Consider the following 21,164-nt stretch of genomic DNA (forward strand, 5'->3'; position numbering starts at 1 on the left):
ACTAGGTAAAGTCAATTCCAAAACAGTTTTAGAGAACCATTTATCCCAATGACATTTTTTTATGTCAAATTATGACAGAGAGAGCTCCCATCCCATGTCTTGCATTTTATGGCTAAAATAGGTTCCCAACTGCTTCCATTTAACATTCAAAATAGGAACTCAAGCCAACTGCTGAATAACGTGCTGCATTATGGGATGAAAGAGGCATTTATCTTTCTTTTTTCTTTATGACCGACAAATCCATTTGGAGCCAACATTTGGGTCAATCGCAGCCTTCGAAACTAAGGAATATGGACCCACATCTATACCCTTCTGCACTTTATACTGGACTTAGTTGGCTTGGCGTAGCGCTTGAACTTGTGATCTAAGATAAAAGTCACTTAACCTTTGCCAATTGAGCTAAACTCCTGGGGGCAAATCATTAATAATTACAACTTCAATAGGCATTAATCATTACAACCAAGTTTCAGGGAGATCTCAAAGCTGACGATCTGATCAATCAGTTACATGCCGTATCATCAATTTACGGTGAACTTCATGAAACTTCCCACAAGGAATGTCATAGTGATCTCCTTTTGCACTGTAAAAGTGCATTGTGTCTCTACTATTACACCTCGAAATTTTTTTGCGTCGTTCATATCGTAAGTTGATTAATGTAAGCTCGGGAATGAGGCCATCTATGAAAAACGATGGAAAAATCGAGTCCCTGAAATAATTCCACTGGATGAACAGTAATGCATGTGAACAGTGACGCGGGTTGAACAGTAAAAAATCAAAAATATTAGAACCAGAAATGTGATTTTTTATTTTTTTGCATTATTTTCTACCCCTTGCTCACCCCTAAACTCCCTATAAACTCTCCCAAACCCTCTATAATCAATTCCCATGGATTTAAGAGCCAAACACAAAGATTTGATGCAAGTTACACCTTGAAAGTTAGCCTAAGTGAAAGGAAATCATTTTTATTGTATTGGGTTGTTGTTGAAGGTGAATATAAGCTAAGGGAATCTTGGGATTCAATTTGGGGCTACTATATAAGGTGAGTATATATTGTTTTTTGGTTGCACTTATGATTATTTTGATGTTGAATGAGGTGAATTGACGAGAAAAGCTTGAACTTATGAATAGAATTGCTATTCGGAAGTAGTTGATTTTCATGTCAAGTTTTCTTGTTATAATCCTATGGTATAAGGCTGGAATTTGTAATAAATGATTTCATTATCATGTTGAGAATATTATTAATTAATAAAGGAACTTACAAAAGGTAATGCGGGTTAAATGTGTTCCAATCATGGCTTGTCGCTCGTCGTGAAATGCTAGTAACTTATTGTCGTGTTGTTGGACTGTTTTGAAGATGTAAATATGGTTTCTAATTGCTGGAAATGATGGAATATAACCTGACTATATTGTGGCTGTTGCTGTTAAGATTATTCGTGTTTTAATTGAAGGAAGTGAAAAAGGAAAACATGTAAAACTAGGACTCGGAAGTGAAGGTTGAAGAATTAAAATATATGGACTGTTTAGAGATTATCTTTATGATGTTTTGGGTGGAAAAGGATATGGTAAACATAAGTATAGTGTTATGAAGGGTGTGAACTGAATTATGAAAGAAGAATAGGGTTCGAATTGCGCTTTGTTGTTCGTTAAACGAGCTTGCCGCTCGATATGATTCTTAAAGTAATCGAAGAGGTTTATATTGGATTATATTGTATTTGTTGCTATTGTTGGTTGTTGTTTTTGTTGTTGGTCATGTTGACGACCTTAGTGTCTTTTGGGATGTAGTATAAAAAGGGGAAATGCCCCCGTTTTTTCCGTAGGTTATAAGATTAGCGAAATACGATAGTCATGACCTTATATGTTGACGACGATATCATTTCACTTATCAGAGACGACGAGGATTATGTTAAGCTTGGTTGTGGATTGAGAAGAGATTATCCAGGTATGTTAAGGCTATCCTTTCTTTCATTTTGGCATGATCCTTATGATATGAACGAATGAACGTATGAACAGACTTCCATATTACTTTACTCTTAGAAGCATTAGGAGTACTCTAATCTTTGATGTTCCTGTACCTCTTTTATGATTATTCCTTCTGTTCACTGGCCATGGGATTACGTATATTGATGATATTATCTCAAAGGTGGTTATCGGAGGTAGCACGACTTTATGTCACTTCGAGAGTTCTAGTTATTCATTTTATTTATGCGTTGCATTTATTTATACACATGAACATTGACCCATGACCAGAAGGCGTTATATACGCGTCTATTAGATGTATATGGGGTATGGGGAAAGGGATAGGCGTTATATACGCATCACCGCCTGATCAGCTGGTATATGATGATTATGATGATACCCTGGATGCGGGATGATATGATATATGGATCGGGTTGTACGTTCCACAGCACTAACATTTATGGATCGGGTTGTACGTTTCTCAGCACTAACAGTTATATTATATATGTATATAATTTTTGAAAGAAAGCATGCATATCATACGCCCTCAGAAGCACTTTCAGTTATGTAGACACTTCCAGTTATACAGTCATGCAGATACATTCAGATATACCTATTGACTTTCATTTCTCAGATTCTTTTCATGGTTCTTATGTATATGTTGTTTCCATGCCTTACGTACTCCCGTGACATTATTCGTATCGACTCCCTATTGTTTGAGCGGTGCGTTCACGCCCGGCGGTCCCGAGATATAGGTTGGTGATCCATCTAGTAGATGTCGACTCAGCCGGTTAAGATTGTTGCACTCCATTTGCTTCGGAGACTCCAGGGGTCAGCATGATTATATCTATATATAGGGCCCCACCACGTTATGTTATGTTTTCCAGTAGAGGCTTGTAGACAGTTATGTACAGTCAGATAATGTTCAATCCTTGTGTTTCATATATTGCCACACAGATGATCATGACAGCCTTGTTAGCTCATATAGTATGTTCAGCATATCTATATAGATCAATCTTTCAGACTATTTAATACATACACGTTTTCCTTATGAGTCTATTGAGTATCATATTATGGCCCTATTGGCCCACCTATGTTTATGTTGATGTCACAGATGCATGTCAGATGGTGCTTAACTAGTACGGTCAGGTGCCCGTCATGGCCCTCCAGTTTGGGTTGTGACATCTACTTCCTCATTCCGACACGGATCTAATAACTATTACTTCCAGTGACATCACATGGGAAAACCATAGCACGCGCCACCCATTAAGATCTCATATCCAGGCTGCTTCTCAAGAATCTTCATTTAAGCTCTAAAGCACAGGACTGATAGGGGTCGGGAGCAGGAATAAATTTCAATCTCCTCGTACACCTGATTGTGCATGTAGACCAAGGACGCATTTGATTGGAAGCTGAAGAAAATCTTGTGTCATTTGTGTGCATGTAGATCTAGGCATAATTCTGTATTCATCCATGGGCTACAATACGTCTCTACCCCAGGGAATTCTGATGACACAATTGAGAACTATCTCAAAGTAGCAATCAACTTAGGAATATTCAAAGATCATCCTCGTGAAGAATCCAGATTTTCCATTTGTTCTTCCTCATCCTCTTTCTCTTCTTCAACATCGTCATCATCTGCTGAAGCAGGCTACCCATTGAGATCTACATTCACACCATTGACCTTCCTTAAAAACTGACCCCTCAAATGTGGTCTACGCTCTGCCAGTTGTTTCCGGTTAACATACTCTTCTTGTCTAAACATCTTTCCTTTCTCTTCTGCCGGAACTTCATCAAAGTTGTCTCTCTATGATCAACTTTGCTCACCTTGATTTTAGCAGAAGATGAGCTCCCAACTGAATTCCATATATGTGGTGTTGGCAATTGACCTGGTTGTAAGCAGATACCCATCGGGTAGACAGGGTATGATGACATCCCGTGCATATGAGTATATTGTGGCATATGATTGTATTAAGGAAATAAAGCTAAATTAGCATGATTATGGAGATGTTGGATGCTCTTTTGATAAATTTAAGTTGACGGCATCATGACATGATTCATTATTCCGGGAATATAATAGGGATAACAAATTTGTGCATGAACACTGGAAACATCATGCTGAGCATCATTTTGGAGATGCATATGCACCTGAGAGAATTCCTCCATTTTTGAGTTCCAGTAATGTGGAAATTCCTGTGATAAAGGGGGAGTACATGACCTTTCAATAGAAAAAGACTTTGGAATATTGTTACTGCTTGGATGGCCATCACCTTGCAAATGACTTTCTACTACATCTCCAGTGACTTGTATTTTAGTATCAATGTGTACATGGCGACCCAATGAAGTCTTCTCTTCAATCCCTAATTTCTGAGGCACAGTTTCATGGATAGAGGTCGCGCTATGGCCATTGCTTTTCAGCATGCTTGACTTGATATAGGTAAAGAAGGCGGAAGACTGGCCTATCTTCAGCTCACTTTTCTTAGGAAATGGTGAAATATCGCCTGTTAACATAAGCGTATGACTAAGTTGAAACTCTTCTCAAGATGTAGAAAAGTTTCATCTCTCAGAAAGTATTCAGTTTCTCTAAGCATGTAAAGCAAGGCATATCACCTAGTAATCAATTTAGAACCTGTTAAATTAACTGACACAGAAATTTAGTCTCACGTGATTATAATCCAACAAAACCAGAACGCACGGAACAGAGTGACTACCATCAAGTTGCTTACAATACAACACTATGTACATGCATTTCTACATCAGTTAACATGAACTTAACAACTGCTCTAAAAGGCTTCACATGGAGTACAACAACTCTTATATATTCCTCAGACTTTTGGCATAGCAGTATAGCGAGAACTTATTAATTTTGCCTGTATATATGTCAAATCTACATTCTACATAAAGCTTACTTCTGTTTTCTAATTTGCACTGATCTTTCTTAGGCATGCCTTGTAACTGCTAAATTGTATAAACATTAGTTCAAGGCAAGGGAAAATACTCAAGTACCTAGAAACTTGGATAAAAGTCAACCACAAAGGGAAAGAAAAATCACAGCCACCACCATTTCCCACAAGCTAATTTTGCATTATTTATTATTATTATTATTATTATTTTATTTTATTTTTGCATGGTGGGGGTGACATTGCTGAAAAGGGTTTGAGCCATATAACAACTTGACAACTAATAGCTGCACCTTCAAATACATAGTTGCATTCTCTATCTTATAGGATTGAGCAAACATCACGTAACGTAAGATAAGATTAGACTATCCAAATGCAATAATGTCTTGTGCAGTGAAAATGATTTACTTAATCATTTGTTTTCTAAATGAAGATTGTTCTCATTTTCATCAACTATCAACAAGTAGATTTAGATTCCACTAAGTGTTTCAAAATTATGTGAACCACTGACCTGTCCTTCGATCATCAGTTTCTGGTGCATCAGGCTGATGCTCAGATGGAACCACAACCGCAGTCTATACAGGAGTAGCATTAGACAGAAAACATAGATAACTACAGACAATAAATGCACAAGAAACACATGTTAGTTCATCAGTGTTTAATCAAGAAGAAGCTTTGACAAAGAACATTTGTTATCTGCAGCTACAGAACATTATCTGTCACTAATACATTTTGGAATAAGGAGCACTTGGTGCTTTCTTCTCAAAATAGAATTTACTATCCAAGTATTGGGACAATAGAACTGCAAGTTACCGCTATTTATATAAAGGTGCATTTATTATCTGTAGCTACAAATCTTTGTAAAAAGAATTATCTGTAGCTACAAAACATAACTTCTCACTAGTAGGTTTTGGATCTCAAGGAGCAACTGGTGCTGCTACTAAAAATAAAATGTACCGTCCAATTTTGGGATATCAGAATTGCAAGTTACTGCAATTTCTATTAGAAGTCTCTGAGTTTTATCCACAAATACTCTAGAACATGTCATTTTTGAATGAAGAAATTTCTCACCAGCTAACCCTAATATAAGAATGTAGAACTAGCAATGAAATATGAACCAACTGAATTTATCAAAGGTCAGAAACAAATTTATCTTTCAGTTTATCTAGAGGAAAAAAGCAGTGTGTCCCCACCTGTAGATTGCAGGCTATGTTACCTGGACTCTTCACTTTCGGTGCCGCACCCGTGTCGATGCGACATGGATATGGTGTGGGTGTGGGATCCGTACCCGATCTGGTCAACCGATTTTGGATACTTTGACCAAAATCGACGTAGAAATTCTGTACAGATTCAATGATTTCTTTAATCAAAACTAAAGTTAAGGTGAAATTAAAGAAAATGGAATAACCTCGTATATAAAAATTTCTATGTGACTCTATTTCCTTTTATCTCCTTTGGGGATTCTCCTCTTGATCAATATTTTTTCCTCAAGTTTTTCACATAATATTCCACAATTTAGGTTTTATAACTCTATTTTTAGATATTTGAATTTTTTTAGCCGAATCCCCGCACCCGTATCCATAACTAGATCCGTATCTCCGAATCTTAAAAATTAGATCATCAAGGATCCGACATCTAGATCTGCACCCGTATCGGACACCTGCACCCGAGTCCGAGTAACTTAGATTGCAGGTATTAATATATTATTTTATAACAACAATCATCACATTTAGACGTAAGATCATTGACAAATTGAGTTTACCGTGTGGTAAGCAACTGAAGATTGACCTAACATCAGAAAACAAGAGTGACTAAACTTAAATTCAATTCAAACCAGTCATACTCTGAAGAGTTCCTAAGATGCTTACCGCGAATTGTCAAAACAAATAAATACGAAGTAACAAAGTCAAAAGATGCAACAGAAAGTCGAAGCTGACAATTTTAGAACTCAAGTAAATGATTCAGTATTTACTTCTATAAGCATGAGTTTGATTAAATATGATAAGGATATAATTAACTTATATTTTACTTTTATTTTGTTTAGTGCGATGATGATATGAAATGAGTTCAAGCGAAAGAAGTGGGATTCATATAGCCGATCCCATTTGTTTGGGATTGAGACGTAGTAGTTGTTGTTGTTGTAAGCATGAGTTAGATTACAATTACAGAAAGCACATAGTATTTCCTTTGTCCCAAAAAGATTGTTTTAGTTTGACTTGATAGGGAAATTAGGAAATAAGGAAGGCTTTTGAAATGTGCGGTCCAAAATAAGCCGTAGATATTTCTGTCCCTGCAAATTATCTTATAAAGTTAAATTGTTTCTAACTATAGAAACGTGCCAGTCTTTTTAGGACAAACTGATAAGGAAAGTAAAACAAATTTTTTGAGATGGAGGGGGTATTACTTAGTGTCAGATTACATCAAATCAATTAACAATATTGGAAACACAAAAAGCACACAAAATAACAAATGGTATAACAAGAAAGCCAAATATCAGTTTTTTATTAAATAAAACAAAATTCAGAAACTAAAAACACCAAAAGCGAATTAATCCAAAGATTGGATATTACCTTGATAAGAACATTTACACAAGAGCGTAAAAACTTCCTTAGAGCTCTTGGCATCATTATCACACAGCAAAATCCGAACTTTACTCCTATCAATAAACCCCTCCCCTGTCTTCAAAATCTCATTCTTCTCCATAATCACCGCCCAAAATATTTATTAGAAATAAATAACAATAAGAATTATAATAGTATAAACCTTGCTCTCCCAAAACTATTATTGGAGAGCTTCCATTAGTATTACTTCCTGCTTCACTGATCATGCGCATTAGCAATGTACGGTTGGTACATTTATTACTTATGTTTAATTTGAATTGATTTTAAGTAATATAGAAAGTATAAAAACAATATTACACGTTTAATCTATGATAGTCGATTAATTATCATTTTTAGCATATCTAATTTGTGTAAATATTATTGATGCATAAAACTAAGCAAAGTGCTCTATATACATGCTCCCTCTTGTCCATATAATATATGATATTTTTACTTTTGGCACGCCAATTAAGTAATTTAATCACCCTTACAAAGTAGTATGAGGTATTCTCACTAAATTATTATCTTTAATAATTAGTACCTACTTAATATGGTTTCTTGGTTAGGTAAGAACTCACTTATTTAAATAAGGATAAATTAAAAAATAATAATATCTTCTATATCATGCAAAAAATCATTTACGTTGAACTAAATATAAAGGCTATATATAGAGAGAGAGGGGGAGCAATATTTTTGGTCAATTAATGAGCTTTTATTGTTGCTATACTTATTTTATTTAACTAGTACCTGGACACGTGCGTTGCACTTGTGTCCCATGAAAGTTATTTTTGGCTAAATACGAAAGAATATCCTTCATATTCAGATTCGTGAAAGTTGAACTTTAGGCAAAAAGCTTTTATAGTACTTTTTTCTCCTTCAACCATATTATAGTTTGTGGCTGTACACAAGTTAACTTTTCTCACTTATTGATATAATACAATATATATAGATATAATATATATAAGAAATAAAAAAAAATGTTCTTATTTTAGTTATGCCTGCCTCTTTTTATATTTAGTAAGTTGACAATTCAAATATCTTACATGTCAAGTTTATAATCACAAAATTCAAAGGATATTTTATTATATTATTCACATTTTTAATTTAGAACTAGAAGATTTAAAAGTCTATCTGTATTTCTTAAACTCCGTGTCTGGTCAAATGTAGACACTTAAATTGGGACAGAGGGAGTATAAGCCAAATAAAGGAAATGAAAGGAAAATTAAGACACTGCAGACCTGTGGGGACTTAAAAAAGTAAATACACAAGAGGTAGAATTAATGTTCAACTTCTTAATTCAGTTGCTTTTTGTACAACTTATTGTTGCTGTGTTTGTCCACCTTGGGCGTTTATTATATATAAGAAAAATATAGAATAGAAAAATAGACTTATATTTTTAGTGATGTGGCCCAGTAATATGGGACGAAGGGAGTACTTCATTTATTAATTCTTAAAGAACATGAAAGTCGAGTATAGTAATGTGGCCAAGTAATATGGAACGAAAGGAGTACTTTATTTATTAATTCTTAAAACCAAGTAATATCGGACGGAGGGAGTACTTCATTTATTAAATATTAAAGAACGTGAAAGTCAAAAGTGAATAAATAAAAGTGCACGGAGGAAATAAATATGTGTCGGAGAATTAAAATTGACTCTTTTTGTACAAACGTGTGTCCATTCATCATTAATGAAATTGGCAAAATTTATAGTACAATCTAACGTGTCCTTCACCAGTGAAATAGGATACAACATGGAATGGTCTATGTACAACTTGGTTAATGTAGTGTTGGTCCTCCTTTATATATATATATAAGTCCATCCATTTGGTCTTTCCAATATCTGTATCGACACTCAACAATAGTACCTAGATCGGAAAAATGAGAGCGAAGAAACACCAAAAATAAATAAATGAAGAATAATTGAGCAAGGAATTCATCCAAAGAATTCAATCTAATATCAACGTGAAGATCATCAAGTAAGAAGCTAACACATTGGTTTCAAATTCTATGTCAATTTAAGAAAAATTCTATAAAATAACTGCTAGTAACATAAAATGAACTAATGTATCACTCAAACACACATATTTGGAGAACCAAGAACAAAGATATCACTATTAGTAGCGAGGAAAAAGACATTCAATACAAAATCAGTTTGACAGCTAAGACACAAAAGCACCATTGAAAGCATTTCATGAAGAAGACGTCAAAAAATAAATTAGAAAGAAAGTTGACTATCATACCTTCAATGAATTATGTTAAAAGTTGTCTTTCTATTGCTATGGTTACTGAATGAAAAGTCTCCTTATATAATATAACTATCAAGAAGATTGGGTTGACCCTTAAAATTCTTCTGAAACTTTATTAGTTTCTTGACAAATTAAAAACTTTAAATAGAGATTTAAAGAGGAAAGGAAAAAGAACCAAACAATTAAAGTTCTAGTGAAATGAAAGTGTGGTGGTGGGGGGGGGGGGGGGGGGGTAATAGTAACGTTGAAGAAATGAGTTCTTTACATTTACTTGTATATAAGATTTTATAAACAGAAAAGCATGTGAAAAGATTGGAAGTTTTAGTGGTGGAATCTACAAGGGTAAGAATTAAAAGTCAATAATAGTGGAAGACGTAAGAGTTCTTACCGTTGTTTCCCATTTAGTGTAATTGAACTTATTTATTTAAAACTGAAGGTGAATGTCTTTGATAGCTTCATTACCCACATTTACTACAATAACTCCTCAATCACTTACCGCACAACTATTCGGCTGATGTAGTCTATTTTCTGAAATCACTTAGCTTGTTGAATTTAATTAATTCATGTTTCATACATTAATGGTGCTTAAGTGAGGGCAGATTGGTCATTCAATATTTAAAGGATATTATCGTAATCTAACTTTCAACTAACGGGCTTCCCAATTTTAATATTATATGATATGATGTGTAAATGATAATTATTGAATTCTAAGGAGATCGGTTAAGTGGTTGGATAATTTTTTTCCAAGTGTCTCACGTCAACGATATGTTTCTTTTTAGCTAAATATCTTCTCTTCTCGTCTTGTTGTCTTGTTGCAATGATTTTATCCTTGGTTTACTTTTCTAGACAATATATGAAGTTGTTGATTGTATTAAAATGAAAATTTTAAAATGTTTAAATTTATTTGACGGAGACAATTAGAGGTTTCCACAACTCGAATTTAAGTTTTGAGTAAACAGAGCAATACTCAAAAGAGTCAAAACTCAAGGATATACTTTTGTCGATATAAAAGATTTATCTATAGATTACAGTTATAGTTTATTGTTTATTACAAATTTGTGGAACTAAGTAGCAAGAAATGGAATTAAAATCTTTTTGTCAACTGTAGTTCTCATTAAACTTGTGCTACCTAATGCCTACTGAACAAACAGTAAGATGTTATATAACGTTCCAGAAGTATAGTTATAGAATATAACTTATCGTTTATACATGCGATTATTCAGAGATGGCAAATCACAAGACTAGTTTCTGGTAAAGCTTTGACCATATTAACTCTAGGCATTTCTAATTTCCTATACTTTTAGCATCATGCATGTATGTGTTAATTCTCATCCAATATATTAAAAGTTGAAGGCTTCGCTTCATTATAGATGAAACAAAAAGTTGCCACGCTTTGCCAACCAACAAAAATTACTGATAAGTTGCAATGTTTTGCCAAAGAAATTAAAACTACTGGTGCTTAGTGAAACGTTATCGAGGACAACTCAATAGTCACTAAGTCACAATTCAGACCTACTATATCTTCCATTTCTATTCTTGCAGTGTTGGCATGTTAGGCTTTCTTACTGACTACCTTACGTGGATATTATTTTGGGGACAATTTAAGAGTTACTCATTAATATAATAATTAAGGTGATAAATAAGATTTGAATTTCCACTAATAGAAACAGAGGAAAGGGTATAAAAAAGAGAACAAGGACAGCTCCTCTTGTATGGATAGAGTGTGTCTTGTCAAGTGTCATGTGCCTTAAACTACTTATTGAGGAAAATATTTCTACTTATGTCATTTATCATTCCTGGAAAAGATTAGTTTCTTTTCTCAACTTGGATAGACATAACTGAACCAAGAGTTATTTTCAAAGTCTAAGTTGGAAAAGATGGCCAACCAAGAAAGGCCATCACAACTTTTTGTTTTTTCTGTTTTGTGCATAGTGTCAAATATATGAGCTGTATCTTTCCTCTCATATCTTCCCAGTTTACCTTGATAATGTTGGGATAAGCTATTTTACCTCAATCAATAAAGTATCATTTCAACAATAACAGTTCTTAATCCCAAACAGGCTGGAGTCAACTATATGAATCATCACTGTGCATGTCGTTTTTCATGTGTGATATAACCAAATGTTGCCACACCCGTGCTAGATCCTCCAAAAGTACATAGCTTTTGGAGGATTTGACACACACCCAACAATATTTTAGAAAAGTTCAAAAATCATTGGTTATAACACCTTTTTTCTTATCTCCATTCCCAGTTGACACCATCCACATCTTTTTCTGTTATCTTCAACTTACAAACTCAGAGCAAGAAAGAATAAGCATTAATAAGAAGCAACAAGCACTGTCCTTTAGAGTCAACCATATCTGGAAGATATTGAGAAACTAATACAACAACAACATACCCAGTGTGATCCCACAAGTGGGGTCTGCGGAGGTTAGAGTGTACGCAGACTTTACCCCTACCTTTGTGGGGTAGAGGCTGTTTCGATAGACCCTCGGCTCAAGAAAAGCGTTTTTCAATACAAGTTTGAAAAATACAAGAGTAAAAAAGGCTGTGATGAAAATATCGGAAAAAAAGAAAAGTATGGACAACAAAAATAGTAAAGATAACCAGAAACGACAGACATTTGATCTACTAACTGAGACATATTATCAAGAATCATTAGCCACCACATGGAGATCCTACTTCGGAGGAAGCTTTTTTGCTGGTGGGACTAATTTTCATGAACTGGTGTTCCAGCAGTTGAAAAACAATGATTTATTATGCTTAAGTAATAATAATATATTACACATCACTAAGAGATCAATCTCATTAATAATATACTAACTGTGAGCTTTTTCTCTTCATGTGAGTCGATAGCTTCATTAGCTCATTACTGCTCAATGGTTTGACAAGATAATCTGTTGCTCCAAGCGTCAAACCCTTCAAGACAAGAGGGATCTTGTCTTCATCCAACATCACTTTAACAGCAGAATCAGAGACAAAATGAAAAGATACATTAGGCTTCATGAAATGCTAGTAAGCGATTTCTACTTCTTCAGGTAGAAAAATAAAATGAAAAAGAGCTTACTGATCACAGGAATGTGTTTTAAATTAATGTCCAACTGGGTGAAATTGAAAATTTTGGCGCCATTGGAAATAAGAAGGGAGGCTTCAGCAAGTATGATATCTATACATGGCCCCTGAGAATTAAGTGCATCTAACGCATCTGCTGCTGAATACACTGGGGTAACTGTGCAGGAAGAAGCAAAAATAGCAGGTGATGAACAAATCTCAATGTAAAAGAGAAGAAAGAAGAAAAATAAATCCAGATTTCTTGATCATTAGTGGAACATTTAAAATAAGGCATTAATCTTCTTTTTAAGCAATTAGAGTGAATAGTCCTTGACTCAAGAACTCACAATCATGCATTTATATGACATCTTCCTCTCAAGACAGTAACGAAAAGGCACTCTCTATATCTCAAGGATGAGATTTTTCCAAGTGTTATAGCTGGCCTAATTGCTGTTGAATCATGTCACTTACCTAATGACAAGTCTTCCTAATGGAAGCAGCAATCCTTTTTTTTGGTGTGTGTGTGTGTGTGTGATTAAGCTTTAAATAGGAAATTTCTCTGCTGCCGTTAGGGAATCAATTTGGTCAATTGTGTATTAATTTTGCAGACATTCCATAGTACAGGAAAAGTGGCTTACACAGTGATGAACAACTTGACTAATTACTATTGTAACTATCTGTCTCAATATTATCCCACTTAACTTGTCGTGATGGGAAACGACAGACATATTATGCAATTAAGGAGTATCATACCTACTATAATACTTCCCAAAATGGAAATTATAACAAAGTGATTTAGAAAGTGTTTCCAGAAACCACAATAATAAGGTCTAATTAGGTATAGGGTGCCAATGATAATTAGGAAGCAATTTTTTCATGGAAAACATCTTTTTGTTGTTTGAAGGTAGTCTCATATAGAATAAGGTATTGGCAGAAATATTACCCTGGTAACAACATTTCTTAAGAAGGGCTAATACTTGACGACAACTCTCAGCATCAGTGTCACAAAGGAGAACCCTCACATTGCTCAAATCCATCAGATCATTGCTCGTCAGATAATCTCTGTTGCTACCATTTCCACTTGGAATAATGCTCTCACCCGTGTCCATTGGCACTATATAGTTTGGAAGAATTAATTACAATATAGTTTGGCAACGAGGACACTCAATATTCTACCAAATCTATGTTTGTTATATACACGAGCTATATCCAACAGGAAGTTTGGTTTACCAAATTTTTAAAGTAAACCTAACTTATAGTACTATATACGTTTGTCCCGTGTCCTGCGTTTGTTTGAAAGAATGAAAGGCTTAGTTCTAATTAGCAGAAAAGAAGACTAAGGTGGTTATGCTAATTCCATTTGTGGTTTGTGTACCTGCAATTTCAATTGGAGCAAACTAAACTAAATCCGAATCCCTTCTGTTTTCTCTTTCCCTTCGCATTCCATATTACTGGGATCAAATCTGAAGACGAACACTCATACTCCTGGCCACTGACGTTCATACAATCATACTCTTCGCTTCTCAAAGACCAAGGTTCTCTAAGGGCATTGAGTATATGCAGCTCTAATAGCAAACGAGTTGAGATATTGCTGATCAGCAAGAACTGAGTTTATATTCTAGTCATTATGGTTGCTATAATCACCATGGAAAAAAGTTTGGCCAGCTTCTCACTGTAGACAAGGTTTAAGCAATGGGGACCATTTGGAAGCATCACATCATCACGTGTGTTTGTTTATGGTAGGAAGGGGGGGATTAGTCAGCTTTTCTTACAAATTCCTCTTTTGGCACCAAGCAAGAACAAAGAATGCAAAAGATAGCCCACAATCTATCAATCATTTTGCATCAGCTTCACGTGCTGGCGAAAATCAAATACTTATCTTTGGATCACCTAGCCAACTCCAAAACCAATGAAAGAAAATCAACTGCTGTTCAGGTACTATATGGACTGAAGCAAACTTCTCCATGACAACTCATTCACTTATTACTACTCATGTTGTTGGCGTTGGGGACCTTATCTTTTGAGGCTTAACTTTGGTGATCAAAATTAGAAACACTTAGAAAAGTAACACAATTAGAAGATTTTAATTAGCAAAAACATGTAATGAATTTTCCATGTGCAAACTGCATTTTTCATATTCAGCCTCACACATAAACTCATAAGATGAAAATCGAAAACGGAAACAGTTATCTCATAAGCACATCACTATCAACTACATGCAACGAAAACAAAACTGCCTCAATTCCAAGCAAGTTAGGGCCGGCTATATGAATCTTCACTGACCAGACTGCTCCATTTAACTATCAACTAAATGCAAGAAGAAAAAAAAGTAGAAGCAAAACCTTTTCTGTCCTTTAATAAAATGAAATTAAGCAAGAATCGCTTGTCCAGGTATAAAGAAAGAGAGAACTTAGCTCACTTTAAATGAACATGTTAGGATATACCATATTTGGTTCGCAGAATGAGTTGTCTTGTCCTTCTATTGTCTAGAGTAATTCTTGATCTAGCTTTTAGGTTAAAGAGAAACCGTAAGTTCTTTTTTCCCTTGGACTCCCTCCATACTAGCAAAAAGATCCTTGATTGATCGGGAGGTTATATAATAGTGTGGTGGATCAAAACTTGGTAAAATTTATTTATTTTCATTTTTATTAGAAATGTTTTTGAAAATATGCTTTTACAATTTAGCAATTTATATTTGATTATCGATTTAAAAATATTTTTATATTAGAGGAGCAATTTGTTTTTGATAAGATTTTAGAGGTTTGAATGGTAAAAACTAATTTTTGACATTAGTTATAACATTAGTAAATATAAAGTTAAGAAATTCATTATGTTTAAGTAAAGTATTTACTATAATATTTGAAGGATCAATCAACACATTATTAAAGCATAAAAAGAATTTAGATTTTTAAATGTGTCTCATTATTAAAACAATCAAATCAAGCAATTTAACAAAATTAGACTTACTTTTAGCTAAACCAACTATATTCGTAGCTCGTCTTTTTTATGTAAAAATATTTTTAAATTTATATTTTTATAATAATTTAAAAAATATTTCAATCATCTAAACATACTCAATTTCAACATTTTTATTGAAACACCTAATTGCTTATTTAAAAAATCAACACCTAAAAAATACTACTCTTTCTGTCCCAAAAAGATTATCCCCTTTTATATTTAGAAACAATTTAACTTATGATATGATTTACAGTCATATAAATATCTAAAGATTATTCTGAATCACACATTTAAAAAAAAAAAATATTTCTTAAACTTTATATCTAGTCAAAACAGGAACAATTTTTTTAGAACGGGGGGAGTACGTTCTAGCAGCTAATAATCCAAGCGGCTCTTCATTTCTAAGTTCAAATAAGATTTGTTTCATCTTTCAAGTCAATAGTAAACGCACATAACAACTAAAGCAAAACAGCTAATGGAGATGTAGATATGGAAGCCCCTGATAATCACCAGCTTTTTCAGCCATGTCAATGTATTGCTCTCAAAACTTAAAAACCATTTTCAGCAAAAAATCCATAGTAATTTCAAGAACCATCATATCATGGCCATTTTCCACTTCATCAAACTTAACCACCGCAATTCTCAATGCCAAGAACCCAACCCAAGCAATGCATATCTTCAATTCAACACCCCAAAAGGATCTTACACTACACTCAGCCATTGTTCATTACTTAACCAAAGCAAGATTGTATCTTGACGCCAGGTGTTTGATAAAATGCCTCACTGAAAATCTTGGAAAAAACAACAACCCAAGAAAGGTTTGTTCTTTAATTTTCAATGCTCTTGGGAAAATAGAATCTGGGTGTGGGTCTAATGTGTTTGGGGTGTTGATTATTGCTTTATGTGAAATGGGGTTTGTTGATGATGCTTATTTGGTGTACCAAAAAATGGGAAAGTTACCATCTTTGCATGCTTGTAATGCTCTTTTAGATGGGTTTGTTAAAATGGGAAAGATTGAATTCATGTGGGATATTTATAGAAATATGGTTTCTATTGGGTTATGTCCTAGTGTAGTGACATATGGAGTATTGATTGATGCTTGTTGTCTGAAAGGTGAGATTTTGAAAGCTAAATTGCTATATGATGAGATGGGTGAAAAAGGAATAAAACCAAATGTTGTGATATTCACCACTTTGATACGCGGGTTTTGTAATGTGAATAAGATACAGGAAGCTGAACAGATGTTTGCGAAAATGTGGGAGATTGGAGTTTTGCCTAATCTTTTCACTTATAATACTCTAATGGATGGGTATAGCAAGAAGGCCGATGTGGGAAGAGGTTTTCAATTATATCGAGAAATGCTGAATCATGGAATTCTTCCGAATGTTGTTACTTTTGGGATCTTGATCGACATGCTTTGCAAAGTGGGTGAAGTGATAGCAGCAAGGAACTTGTTTGCATGTATGGTGAAGTTTGGGGTAGGCCCCAATTTGTTTGTCTATAATTGTCTGATTGATGGCTGTTGCAATTCATATGATATGTCGAGCGCACTGGAAATGTATTCTGAGATGGAAAAGCTTGGTATTTCTCCGGATGTTGTGACTTATGGTACACTGATAAAGGGTCATTGTACTCTTGGGGAAGTGGAGGAAGCAGAGAAGTTTTTGCTGAAAATGGACGCAACAGGGGTGGTCGTGAACTCTGTGATTTATAATCAGCTGATTGATAGGTATTGCAAGGATAGAAATATGGAGAAGGCTTTGGCATTGTGTTCTCAGATGATAGAGAAGGGTGTCCAGCCCGATGTAGTCACCTTCTCTATATTGATAGATGGTTTTGGCAAGGTAGGGAATCTAGAAGCGGCAGTGGGTGTCTATACTGAAATGGTTATTAAAGGGCTGAAGCCCGATGTGGTTGCTTATACAGCTTTGATTGATGGTCACTTCAAAAAAGGAAACACAAAAGCTGCTCTAAGGCTACATAAGGAGATGATGGAGGCTGGAGTTGCTCCTAACACTTTGACTTTTACTTGTTTGGTTGATGGATTTCTCAAGAACGGAATGATTAGTGATGCGATCAAGTTTTTCTTGAAAATAAGCAGTTCTAGATCTACAGGAGTCGACGGAGACTTCAGTAATGGTGTTCTTTCTTTCCCTAACAATGTTACTTATTCTGCCTTAATCCACGGTTTATTAAAAGATGGGCAGTATTTCAAAGCTAATAAGTTTTTCGTGGATCTACGACGTAATGGTCTGTATCCAGATTTACCTACTTATGCCATGATGATACAACGTCATTTTGAGGCCAGGCGCATAACTCGTGTCATGATGCTAAAGGCAGATATGTTAAAGACTGGTTTTATGCCTAATCCTTGCATGTGTAATGTCTTGCTCAAGGGCTACCAAGATATGGTTGATCTCAGCTCAACTTCTAAGTGTTATGAGGAATTAAAAGATTTAGGTGTGGTTTGTTCCAAAGCATCTCTAATGCAAAGCCTCCAGGATCACGTAAATAGCAGTGCCCTGTTGACTTAACTAACTAGTATGCTAGTGGCATCCTTGTCTGTAAAATTCAGTATCTTCTGAGAACCGCCTAGCCTTTTGATTCGTGTTGATTAGATGAGTATCCCTGGGGGGCTATCAATATTGCAATTAGGGGAAAGTGCGGGGAGCAACCTCAAACTTCTAGATTGGAGCATCACAAAGGCTCAGGTGTCCCCTCGGCTTAGCAGTGTAGCTGGAACTGTGGAATATGCAAACTTTCATAGCCTTCAGTGGCCACTATCCTGCTGAGGCTATGGCACAGGATGACTGTGGAGAAACTGATAGTCTAAACGTCAAGCGAAAGAAACATCAACATGCAGTACCCGGCATTCAAAGAGTTGTCCGAAAGCTGATGCTATAAACTGGTATGCACAACCATTAAGAGGTAGGAAATGCAGAATCTCATTTCCTTGCTGGCACATAATCGCGGGCCTCCTGGCCTAAATTGTTTTAGCATCACTGGTATTTCAGCACAACCCCAGTTGGTGACAGTCAATATGGTGGGAATTTTGTTCAAACATAAATCACGTTTGGTCTTACAATCAAGGAGAACACCATAGATCTTGATGATACTTCATAGCTGCAAAAAGTGCCAAGGCATTGTTAAGTTAAAATTAATAACTCTTGTTCAAGTCTGTGCAGCTAAAGCTGATTTTGAAGCTAAGCGCGGACGGATGTAAATGGCTTGATACTTTCATTCACTTCTTTGAGAAAGATGGTTCTAAGATCGAGCCTATGTCGTTAACTTGTCTCTTCTATGGATTTATTTTGTCCCATGAATACATTGTAGTTCCTCTTTAAAGTGTCTTCCTCACCTTCAGACCCCGCGCATAATGGGAGCATAATGCACTGGACTCCCTTGTAAACATGTACATCAGGGCTGAGTTAAGGTCGCATTTTTCAGTTGGTTCAACTGTAATTAGCTCGTAGAGTGTACTGTGATTATTATGAGCTCCAAATAGTCAAACAGTCAGTATCATAGCTATGAGAAATAAATTAGTTGAGTCCACAACTCCTGATTTCACATTGTATACAGATACTGAGTCCCACAAAAGAAAAAAAGAAAAAAAACGATATTATGCAAAAGGTGTAAAGAATAAGCTTTCACTTCTCCATACCTTATCTTAAGAAATTTATTTGGCTACGTCTCCAATCTTGCAACTTACCATCATATGATTAACCAAGGAAAGAGGAAAGCAGTTTTGATCAAATTTATGATCACTACGCAAATGACTTTACATTTTTAGTCATTAGTTACCTGTCTTTCTTTATTTCTTTTTTAGTTGCAATAATATTTTCTGGTTTTATACGAGTTAAGAAAATGACGTTTTTAAAAAGTTTAATTAAACACTTCAAAAGGAAATGAAGTTCAACTTTGCAATACTATCAAATAAAAATGCATAAACCAACGAAAAAAATCCAAGAATTATACAAATGTTAACGCATGCGTATATAACACATTCAATTAGCTGAACAGAAACTTTTAAGGAGTAAAATTAACGGGAAAGGGCCAAAATTACCCCTGAACTTTGGGAAATAGTTCATCTATCTGCTGCGTTATATTTTAGGGCCAATTATATCTGCCTTCTTGCATTATCTTTATAGGGTCAATTATCTGTCTAACATCTGCGAACGCTACATTCTTAAAATTCTTCAAATTATTTTCCCCTCAAATAATTTTTTACCCCCTAAAATAACCCAATCCGACCCGATTTTTTTTTTTTTTCCGGCCAAATCGATCGGACCCAACCCATTACCCCTTGGTCAAAAAAAAAAAATCGGGTCGGGTTGGATTATTTTAGTGGGTAAAAATTATTTGAGGAAAAATAATTTTGAAGCTACTGGATGATCTTTGATGTGCATAAGCGTTGTTAGGCGATAATCGATTGATAAAAGATAACTAAGAAGCAATATAATTGCCAAAGATAACGAAGGGTATGGATATTAACTATTTCAAAGTTAAAAGCTGAGTAATTTAGTTACTTTTCCGTAAAATTAATGGATTTGTTTTGATGAAGATTTTTAATGTCCATAGCGCCTAAAAAAGTGAACTTGAATGTACGTATCTACCCCTATGATAAGCAATACATAATTTTGAGTATGATCTAATACATTAATAAATAAATAAAACAAAAAAAACAAAAAAAAACAAAAAACTGAACAATGACATATGACATGTGATTGTATCGAGTTATAGATTGATCTACGATGAAACGAGCAACAAAATTTTACGATAATTTTTTCACTCCCGCTACCTCTTCTTCTCTTTCTTTCACTATTCCCACAATGGTCTTAGTAAAATAGTATCGTTATATATTACAATCTCTTGAAAATGAATTGGTTTACTTTTATTACAAGTTTTATTTCGCCCATTTAAAGAGATAGATTCTGACCATTTGATCAATGAATCATTAGTGTAACTGAAGCATCAAACAAATGATATTCTTTTCGTCAACAAACAAGCGTTACCCAGTTCATTTTTAATTGATTTTCTTTGATCTTCTATTAACTAATCCAACCGTCAACAGTGTTAGGTAGAATTTTTTTTTTGTGTGTTACTTTAAAAAATTAGTAGTGCATCATGCACAGGTCAAAAATCATTTAGTTTGAATTTTACGATCAACCGGATTTATTTTAACTTTAAAGTTTCTTGACGTAGTTGATGTAATCATTATTTACATACAACTCTAGTACTATACGTACTCCCTCCGCATATTACTTGGTCACTTTTTCTTTTACACGCCCCTTAAAAAATCATAAATAAAAGATATATTTTACTACCTTACCCCTATCTCTCTCTAATTAATACATTTTAATCAATATTGACTATTTTCAAGAACATTTAATACTAAAGGTAAGATGGGAAAGAATTAATTATTTTTATCTCGGTTTTGTAAATGAACAAGTAAT

At 34.6% G+C, this 21,164-nt stretch overlaps 1 protein-coding gene and 1 pseudogene across 1 annotated transcript; one reads left to right on the forward strand and one right to left on the reverse strand.

Annotated features, from left to right (window-relative positions):
• On the reverse strand, nucleotides 1-15,313 carry LOC132053952 (two-component response regulator-like APRR1; annotated as a pseudogene).
• A 773-nt stretch (nucleotides 15,314-16,086) lies between these two features.
• LOC132052385 (pentatricopeptide repeat-containing protein At5g61400-like) lies at nucleotides 16,087-19,273 on the forward strand. The gene has a single exon (XM_059443899.1). It carries the CDS (start codon nucleotides 16,236-16,238, stop codon nucleotides 18,243-18,245), a length of 2,010 nt encoding a protein of 669 aa, XP_059299882.1. The 5' UTR covers nucleotides 16,087-16,235; the 3' UTR covers nucleotides 18,246-19,273.
• Nucleotides 19,274-21,164: the final 1,891 nt, after the last annotated feature.

This window comes from Lycium ferocissimum, chromosome 4 (assembly GCF_029784015.1).
Source record: "Lycium ferocissimum isolate CSIRO_LF1 chromosome 4, AGI_CSIRO_Lferr_CH_V1, whole genome shotgun sequence".
NCBI lineage: Eukaryota > Viridiplantae > Streptophyta > Magnoliopsida > Solanales > Solanaceae > Lycium > Lycium ferocissimum.

What these genes read in the sequence shown, in the direction of transcription:
- LOC132052385 (XM_059443899.1), top strand. Translation starts at nt 16,236, where the DNA reads ATGTCAATGTATTGCTCTCAAAACTTAAAAACCATTTTCAGCAAAAAA.